The sequence below is a fragment of the Cyclopterus lumpus genome, chromosome 6, assembly GCF_009769545.1.
Source record: "Cyclopterus lumpus isolate fCycLum1 chromosome 6, fCycLum1.pri, whole genome shotgun sequence".
NCBI classification, from domain to species: domain Eukaryota; kingdom Metazoa; phylum Chordata; class Actinopteri; order Perciformes; family Cyclopteridae; genus Cyclopterus; species Cyclopterus lumpus.
In genome coordinates this window covers 1,245,001-1,255,000 of record NC_046971.1, presented here as the reverse complement: position 1 = coordinate 1,255,000, position 10,000 = coordinate 1,245,001, and the positions used below count along the sequence as shown (strand labels likewise).

The 10,000-nt window shown below is 43.5% G+C and overlaps 1 protein-coding gene across 1 annotated transcript in view; it reads right to left on the bottom strand.

Annotated features, from left to right (window-relative positions):
- Window positions 1-10,000, bottom strand: part of itga11b (integrin, alpha 11b) — a 26,965-nt gene that overhangs the window by 3,926 nt on the left and 13,039 nt on the right. Inside the window, exons 12-23 of the mRNA XM_034535043.1 lie at window positions 9,708-9,856; window positions 9,117-9,260; window positions 8,836-9,039; window positions 8,629-8,759; window positions 8,087-8,283; window positions 6,446-6,582; window positions 6,265-6,375; window positions 5,754-5,839; window positions 5,453-5,651; window positions 3,387-3,485; window positions 1,146-1,222; window positions 242-325 (exon numbers count right to left, since the gene is read on the bottom strand). Coding sequence (XP_034390934.1) covers window positions 242-325; window positions 1,146-1,222; window positions 3,387-3,485; window positions 5,453-5,651; window positions 5,754-5,839; window positions 6,265-6,375; window positions 6,446-6,582; window positions 8,087-8,283; window positions 8,629-8,759; window positions 8,836-9,039; window positions 9,117-9,260; window positions 9,708-9,856 — 1,618 coding nt within the window. The remainder of the gene's footprint in view (window positions 1-241; window positions 326-1,145; window positions 1,223-3,386; window positions 3,486-5,452; window positions 5,652-5,753; window positions 5,840-6,264; window positions 6,376-6,445; window positions 6,583-8,086; window positions 8,284-8,628; window positions 8,760-8,835; window positions 9,040-9,116; window positions 9,261-9,707; window positions 9,857-10,000) is intronic.

Here is a 10,000-nt window from a genome sequence, read left to right as displayed (position 1 = left end):
GCACTATATAAATTAAATGGATTATTATTATTATTATTATTTATTATTAAGTATCATATATATATATATATATATAATATGGATATCATTATTTATTTGAACCTTGCTGATATAATAACGTTATATTCAGCAAATATTGGTGAAATATAATATTATTAATTATATTATTATTATTATGATAATGTTATTTACTCATGTTTTTATTCTCTTCACTGTTTAACAATAAAGTGACGTCGCTCACCTGGTGAAGAGGAGGTCAGTTTGGTACTTCAGAGGGAGGAAGATGTCATTGATGTTGTCGTCTGGGTATCCCTCCTCTCCGTCGCTGTCACACACACACACACACACACACACACATGCATTTATTCACCTTGTGGGGACCGGTGGTTTTGTCCCCACAAGGGAGTCGAGTCCCCACAATGTAGCCGTGAGAATAAAAATGTATCACCACACACACACATGTACTTCTATACTTTTGAGATACCTGGACTTTATTTAAATAGGATAATATGTTTAGAAGATGTGAGAAGTGAAAGAAATATTTCTGACTATGTATTTAAAATAAATCTTGTTTGGTTTGAATATCATCTCATAATAAAACATCACATGGCAGAATGGTGTAACTTATTGAGTATTTTTAATTTGCATTTATCGTCTTCTTTTCACACATGCTGCGTCATTTGTGTTAAATGTGGAAACATGCATTTACATCTGGCTGGTGACTAAAACAGGTATTGATTGATTTGATTATTGAACATTTAACACAAATCAAAAGTAATATTATAGTTTGAAGTGCTCGTAAAGTAATGTATGTTTCATCTATTTATGTAAAACGGCACACGTGTAAAAAACAGAAAACAACATTTAGCAAATAAGGGCTAGAAGTGTTGCCAATGATTTTAGTTTCTGTTTCTTCACCATCTTTGAAAGGGCCTTTAACGGCGACCTCGTATTGTATCAGACGGTGAGAATAATATCTAAATATGATGAAATCATCTCCTACACATTTCCCTCATAACTCTATCATCCACTCAAAGGACTCCTTTCTTGAGTGTATCTTAAAGAGATCCTTCTGGCTTGAATCCTGAACAACAAAACACATCACAATAATAACAAGTAGATCAATTCTCCGTCAGCTGTCTCACCTGCCGGCGGCCATGAAGACCCGGACGTGATCCAAGAAGACGGAACGGCTGAACTCGAACTCCACGCGGAAGGAAACCTGGACAGGAAGTTACAAATAAACGTCCGTCATCAGGAGACAGAGAACTTTCCTCCGCCGTTCGTCCCTCGTGTGAAACTAGAAGGCAGCGTCAGGTTTTTTGGTCACGTAACTTCAGTAACGACACTTCCGTGGTTATTTTAACCCAAACGAGGATATGTTCCTGAACCTAACTGAGTAGTTTAGTTGTTTAAACCTAACTAGTAGTTTAGTTGTCTAAACCTAACTAGTAGTTTAGTTGTTTAAACCTAACTAGTAGTTTAGTTGTTTGAACCTAACTAGTAGTTTAGTTGTCTAAACCTAACTAGTAGTTTAGTTGTCTAAACCTAACTAGTAGTTTAGTTGTTTAAACCTAACTAAGTAGTTTAGTTGTCTAAACCTAACTAGTAGTTTAGTTGTCTAAACCTAACTAAGAAGTTTAGTTGTTTAAACCTAACTAGTAGTTTAGTTGTTTAAACCTAACTAAGAATTTTAGTTGTTTAAACCTAACTAAGTAGTTTAGTTGTTTAAACCTAACTAAGTAGTTTAGTTGTTTAAACCTAACTGAGTAGTTTAGTTGTTTAAACCTAACTAGTAGTTTAGTTGTCTAAACCTAACTAGTAGTTTAGTTGTCTAAACCTAACTAGTAGTTTAGTTGTCTAAACCTAACTAGTAGTTTAGTTGTTTAAACCTAACTAAGTAGTTTAGTTGTCTAAACCTAACTAGTAGTTTAGTTGTCTAAACCTAACTAAGAAGTTTAGTTGTTTAAACCTAACTAGTAGTTTAGTTGTTTAAACCTAACTAAGAATTTTAGTTGTTTAAACCTAACTAAGTAGTTTAGTTGTTTAAACCTAACTAAGTAGTTTAGTTGTTTAAACCTAACTGAGTAGTTTAGTTGTCTAAACTTAACTAGTAGTTTAGTTGTTTAAACCTAACTGAGTAGTTTAGTTGTCTAAACCTAACTAAGTAGTTTAGTTGTTTAAACCTAACTGAGTAGTTTAGTTGTCTAAACCTAACTGAGTAGTTTAGTTGTCTAAACCTAACTAGTAGTTTAGTTGTTTAAACCTAACTGAGTAGTTTAGTTGTCTAAACATATCTTGTAGTTTAGTTGTTTAAACCTAACTAGTAGTTTAGTTGTTTAAACCTAACTAGTAGTTTAGTTGTTTAAACCTAACTGAGTAGTTTAGTTGTCTAAACCTAACTAGTAGTTTAGTTGTCTAAACCTAACTAAGTAGTTTAGTTGTCTAAACCTAACTGAGTAGTATATTTGTCTAAACCTTATAATCTTCTAATCAATTATTTAACCTAAAACATAATAATCTTTTAAACACAAGTGGTTTTGTTTAATTTCTCAGCATTAAAGTGTTTATAACATTTATAACAACCAATAAAAGCCATTTAATGAGCTGTCAATAAAAGGTTCCGTTTACTCTGAATAACTGTTGTACATTTTAGTATTTTAAAAGGACAGAAAGAAAAGATGTTAACATAAATAAATAAATATATATCTGTGTCCCTCTTCCAGCATCAGGACAGTGTTAACGGCCCGACATGTGAAACCTCGCGTCTCAGGCTGGAGCTGCTTTCCTCGTGTTTCCCTCCGGTTGCGTCTCGTTAAGAAGAAGAATCTGCACCCTGTCTGGACCCATAAACTGGACTCTATTAAGACAGGCATCTGTACAGCGGCCCTCAGGGGGCCTTTACAGGGAATGGGCGGGGCCACCGTGGTGTTTACTGGAACGTCGTTAGGCTAATGAAGGATTCCCCTCAATGCTCCTCTTTAATCACTATCATTAGTCTGACTGGATAACTGGGAATAACAGGTCTTACTGGGACAATTACAGCAAACTTAAATTCATATTATCTTTGAAGTCCGAACAGTTTATGAAACTATATTATCCCAAAATTATGATATTGACTTATAACACATAAGAAAAGGATCCAAAAAAGGTCCGTGGAGCCGACGCTGAAATATTCAGTATTTTACTCTATTATGGGATGAATGGACAAAATGCATTTCCCATTATGTAAATGAAGGCTGTGAACTTAAACATGTATTCATATTCATATTTAATCTACAACATTAACACATATACATTGAAATAAACATAAAACTGTGTTATTGGTTGGATTATCGATATATAAATATTATTAGAGGAGTTAGTTTATAGAAGAAAACACCTACCTGAGACAAGGACTTCATGAATGGAGCGCTGATGTTACAGCTCCTTTGATTGGCCAGTCTGTCCTCAGAAAAGCACTCAATCTGAATGTCTGATTGGTCCTGTAGAAAAGGGGAGGAGCCTGATGAGTCAGAGCGTCATCCGCCATATCATATGATGTGTTAAAGCTGCATTCTCCCGACTGACCACCAGGGGGCGACTCCTCTGGTTGTATAGAAGTCAATGCTTCATGTGTTAAAGCTGCATTCTCTCTCCTGACCACCAGGGGGCGACTCCTCTGGTTGTATAGAAGTCTATGCTTCATGTGTTAAAGCTGCATTCTCTCTCCTGACCACCAGGGGGCGACTCCTCTGGTTGTATAGAAGTCTATGCTTCATGTGTTAAAGCTGCATTCTCTCTAGTGACCACCAGGGGGCGACTCCTCTGGTTGTATAGAAGTCAATGCTTCATGTGTTAAAGCTGCATTCTCTCTCCTGACCACCAGGGGGCGACTCCTGGTTTTATAGAAGTCTATGCTTCATGTGTTAAAGCTGCATTCTCTCTCCTGACCACCAGGGGGCGACTCCTCTGGTTGTATAGAAGTCTATGCTTCATGTGTTAAAGCTGCATTCTCTCTCCTGACCACCAGGGGGCGACTCCTCTGGTTGTATAGAAGTCTATGCTTCATGTGTTAAAGCTGCATTCTCTCTCCTGACCACCAGGGGGCGACTCCTCTGGTTGTATAGAAGTCTATGCTTCATGTGTTAAAGCTGCATTCTCTCTAGTGACCACCAGGGGGCGACTCCTCTGGTTGTATAGAAGTCTACGCTTCATGTGTTAAAGCTGCATTCTCACTACTGACCACCAGGGGGCGACTCCTCTGGTTGTATAGAAGTCTATGCTTCATGTGTTAAAGCTGCATTCTCTCTCCTGACCACCAGGGGGCGACTCCTCTGGTTGTATAGAAGTCTACGCTTCATGTGTTAAAGCTGCATTCTCTCTCCTGACCACCAGGGGGCGACTCCTGGTTTTATAGAAGTCTATGCTTCATGTGTTAAAGCTGCATTCTCTCTCCTGACCACCAGGGGGCGACTCCTCTGGTTGTATAGAAGTCTATGCTTCACGTGTTAAAGCTGCATTCTCTCTCCTGACCACCAGGGGGCGACTCCTCTGGTTGTATAGAAGTCTATGCTTCATGTGTTAAAGCTGCATTCTCTCTCCTGACCACCGGGGGGCGACTTCTCTGGTTGTATAGAAGTCTATGCTTCATGTGTTAAAGCTGCATTCTCTCTAGTGACCACCAGGGGGCGACTCCTCTGGTTGTATAGAAGTCTACGCTTCATGTGTTAAAGCTGCATTCTCCCTACTGACCACCAGGGGGCGACTCCTCTGGTTGTATAGAAGTCTATGCTTCATGTGTTAAAGCTGCATTCTCTCTCCTGACCACCAGGGGGCGACTCCTCTGGTTGTATAGAAGTCTACGCTTCATGTGTTAAAGCTGCATTCTCTCTCCTGACCACCAGGGGGCGACTCCTGGTTTTATAGAAGTCTATGCTTCATGTGTTAAAGCTGCATTCTCTCTCCTGACCACCAGGGGGCGACTCCTCTGGTTGTATAGAAGTCTATGCTTCACGTGTTAAAGCTGCATTCTCTCTCCTGACCACCAGGGGGCGACTCCTCTGGTTGTATAGAAGTCTATGCTTCATGTGTTAAAGCTGCATTCTCTCTCCTGACCACCAGGGGGCGACTCCTCTGGTTGTATAGAAGTCTATGCTTCATGTGTTAAAGCTGCATTCTCTCTAGTGACCACCAGGGGGCGACTCCTCTGGTTGTATAGAAGTTTATATAAAATGACTCTTCTCTCTTGATCTATTCCCTCAGTAAACATTGTAAAACAACATTGTAAACAAACACTGTTCATTTAATAAATGACCTGAGATTCTTCTTCTCTCCCAGAACAAAAGTAAAAACATATTCAGAACAACAAATGGAAAAACTTGGATTAACGGATTGAAGGTTGGATCAATAGTTCATGTTTAAAGAGGAAAAGTCAGATTACGTCTGATTGAATGAAAGAACACATCCACACCTTGACTATGAGGCTGGAGAAGAGGAGGTTGGAGGAGGTGGAGATATGGATGGCGGCTCCATAAGCGTTCTCTCCCTGATTCCCCAGCCGAGCAAACACCACCATCCTCCTCCTACTGGCCTCCACCACGCGCTCCGAGCCCTGCGGCGCCACCCGGTGGCTGCAGAGCGACCAGGCGGCCTGCGAGCTGCAGAACTGCCTTCAGATCAAACACAGGACATCAATCACCATGGTGCTCTTTGATACATTATAATAATAGGTGTGTGTGTGTGTGTGTGTAGGAAGGCCAGGCATCACTCACTGAACATCCATGAGGTCGGTGTGACCGGAGAGAACGAGGTCGGGAACGCAGGTGACTTCCTGCTCACAGCCGTTCCAGAAGGGAAGCTACGGAGAGAAAGAAGGATCATTTCATTTCTCTTTGTTGAATCTCTTCAATATGCAACACGTTCTCACTCACAACAATTTCATTAACAATGTTATGTTTCACTTCCACTTTCACCACGTGGTTGGTGCAGTCTGAAGCATTATAACAATGGTATTGATAAGCGCTGAGAATGTCCTTTCAATTGTCAGATAACAATAAAAATAAAAAATGTAATAAAGATGTTGAATGTCCAAAGTGGTGTATTGAAAAATGGACATTGCAGTCCCCAAACTATAGAGCCACGCCATGAAACCACAAACCCACATTGTTACGTCGCTGGTTTAAAGATCTGAGTGCATTAACGGCGGCCTGGACAGACAGATGTGACATCACAGATGTGACATCACAGATGTGACATCACCTGGATGTAGAGACCGACTCTCACCTCGGCCCTCAGCACACTCGGCCAGTCGGGGTCCAACACCGGCCCCTCGTCTGGACTCCTCAGGCCCGTCTCCAGGAAAACCGCAATTGGACGCCCGTAATCAGTCGTCTCCTGTTCAGAGGAACCTTTGTGTGATTCTTGTGGTTTTAGTGTTTTACTCTCTTGTTGGTGAGGATCTGACCTGGATGGAGAAGCCGAGGCGTCGGCAGCTCTGACCTCCGACCTGCAGAAACAGACTCTGCTGCTGGCGGTCCGATTCGTCCAGAACAGCTCGAGGAGGAAAACGCCTCTCGTCCAGCACCAGATTGAACCAAACCGCTAGTGGGGGGGGGGGGGGGGGGGGGGGGGGGGGGGAGGTTTAAAGGCACTTACTTGGCTTCACTCGGCAGAATTAAAGTTTGTCGTCTGTTCCCGGGTGATCAAATCCGGTAAGATACCATGATATTTTTAACCTAGCTAGTTAGCTAGTTAGCTAGGTAGCCAGTTAGCTAGTTAGCTAGTTAGAGACGTAGACTCACACAAAGCAAAATAATACTACGACAAACTGAGACTTTCTGGATGTTCAAAATGATCTTTTAAATTGACGAACATCATAATTGTATTTCATGGCACAAGATATCATGAAGTTATTTGTGTCTCGCCGTTGGCGATCGTACGTATTTCACACCGCAGGGGGCGGGACTTTGCTTCTCCTTCCTGCTTTTCATTGCTGGTTGGATGACGTTAGTAGAGCTCATCTGTTGAGCAGCTGAAGTCTGGATTTAAACTGCTTCTGTCCTCACAGCTCATGTGCAAACGCTACTTCTGCACCTCCTTTCTCCTTCTCCTCCTGCACTGAAATAAATGAACCAGAGTAACTCCTAAAACCAAGGTCAGGATTTCGTCAACCATTTCCTGTCTGCTGTCTGCCAGCTGCAGCGTGTGCATCTAATCTGGTCCAGATGATCGGGGAAGATGAAGGACAAGGAGAAAGAAAGGAGAAGGAAGGTATGGAGGTATGAAGTGATGGAGGAGGAGTGACACGGTTTAACTGGCTGGCGTTAGCATGGTACGGAGAGGTTTCCATGCAGCCGGCCCGCACATCTGCAGCCAATTACCCAGAGACGACAACACAACGCACTGTGGGGAATCTGTGAAAAGACTTTCCACATGCAGACGGTCGAAAAGCACCAAACATCTGGGTGTTTCATAATATGTACAATTCAGCTTCAGCATTAAGCACCACACATTCAGGAAGCTGTGGGCTGCACCCACTGGCTGTTACTGGGCAGCTGGGAGCTTCTTGTGGAGCTGATCATGACCGGCCAAGTGACCTCCAGTCCAGCCTGATCTCCACTCTGTGCCTCCTCCCTTCCAGCCCATTATCATGGCAATTTGGGAAAGTCCCGAATTGCAATTTATTGGTTTCTTATACATTGTCTGCTTTATTTTTGTGTCGCTCAGGATGAAAACGATGCCAATGGAAAATCAATGAGGAGCCTCGTTGTAGGACACACAAATGAAATCCATCCACGTGACTCAGCAGTGACGTACTTTATCATTTCCAAAAAGACGACTGTTGGTGGACGAGAGGCGCGGTGGCGGCCATGAGCCGAGCAACAGACGACCGTCAGACGCAGCTCAAGGCCTCTAGTTTGTCCAAATTATGGATATTATCGTTGTTAAAAATAGTCTATTAATAATTGAAATATTTAGCCTCTGCGTGGCACAAAAATGAACGGATGAATATACTTAGCAATGATCGATTGGACTCTAATTGACACCAATAAGAGACGGGGCTCTGGTTTGGGCGTGTGAGTGTTAGCGTGTGCGTCCAACCCACCAACGTCCGTCCTGGTCTTCGTCCTGGTCTTCGTCCTGGTCTTTGTCCTGGTCTTCGTCCTGGCATCCAGACTCAGACAGACGTTAACGGACATGCACGTGACCTCCTTCCCACCTCGACGACAGTCTTTGTGAAAGACGTTGACCTTCTCTGGTTCAAAGACCAGCGTGGCCTGAATCCGCACCACGCCACGAGACCTGCAGGGAGGAAGCTGGCCGTCATTGCGTCGTTGTGGTTGTTGTGGTCGTTGTGGTCGTTGTGGTCGTTGTGGTCATTCACTTGTACTACTTTCATTGTGGGGAGTCCGTAACCTTTTAGGGACAGAAGCTACCCGCTCAAGGTTTGAGGGTTAAGACTCTAGTTAATATTCCAGAGACCTTGAATCTCTGTTTTACATTTCTTATCATTCCAACAGTACATTTGTAGATATTTCACTCTGGACCACAATCCCAATGGTCCCAATGGTGGTCGGTAGAGGCATCATACTGTACTGTGAATCTATATCAAAGATAACAAAACCAGTTTGTGTGTGGTGGTCTGACCAGATGATGACAGCAGCTCCCAGTGCTCCCACAGCGAGGTCGACAAGTCCGTCTCCATTAACATCCAGAACCCCGTGAAGACTTTGACCGAAATACTGCAGGCCCACAGAAAACCCGGCTGCAGACAGACGCTGGAGAGAGAATCACCGGAGGGATTACTCAAGCCCTGATCGCCTCTACTGGCTGAACTGGTTCAGGATCTGTTACCTGTCTGTACTGGTGTTGGATGGTTTTGTCCTGGCCATAAAAGACGTAGACCGCCCCCTGGTGGTCGTCCTCCAGCGGCGCCCCCATAACCAGCTCTCTGAACCCGTCCCCGTTCATGTCGGGTATCTGGGCCAATGCCGAACCCAGCCGGGAGTTCTGAGAGCAGTCAGAAACCTCCAGCGCCACCTGCAGGATGAACGATGTCTGGAGGGAGAAGGTTCAGTTTAGTTTGTTTGTGTGTATGTTTGTTTGAGATCTGAGCAGCAGTAACACCAGTGTACCTGTGGAGTAACCGAGTAGACGTAGACCTTCCCTCTCTCCCAGCCTTGACTGTAGAACATGGGCGCTGCCACCACCAGGACGTCCGTTCGTCCATCGTCGTCTATGTCCATCGATAGCAACTCACTGCCGAAATATGAGCCAATCTGGAAAGGAACAAAATAAAACCTTTTTTATTTCCACAGATCAGTGGTTGGTCCACTTGCTGTTATACAAACTACAGAAGAACGTCTAAAACAGTCTCACGGCAGAAAATAGTCGCGAAATCTATTGGTTCCATGTCCCTGTTAAAGGGTTCTTTGGGGGAGTTCTTCCTGTTATGATATGTACAGATTACAAATAACTGTCATTGAACAAAACCACCAGTTAGGTTTAGACAACACCGGTCCACGTTCCCTCCCGGCCAACAGTTGTCATCTTTTAGGATATTATACCAGCTGTGTTTTAGTCACGTGGATGAATTTAATTTGGGCTCCTAATTGACATTCTATTGATATTATTTGTGTCTCTGGACTCAAAACCTCTAGATTACAATTCGTGACTTTTTCGTGGACTGCCGTGATACTCAACATCTGCTTCTCAGTGTGGGTGACCTGCTCCCCCAGCAGCGCCTGCAGGATGGTCAGGTTCCCGGTGTTCTTCAGGCTGAAGACGATCACCTTCCCGGTGTGGTTGAACCTCGGCGCTCCGGCCACGTAGAGCTGAGAGCCGCGAGATGAAGTGAGGGAACCCACCGAGTAGCCTGAGCCCAGAACAACAAACAGAACAACAGAGTCAACGTGTTTCAACCAGTGAACACAGACCAGCGCTGGAGATGGAGGTCGGGTCCAGATGTTGGCCTCTTGACACCGATAGGAATATTCATGGTCTTCAAAAGACCAACACA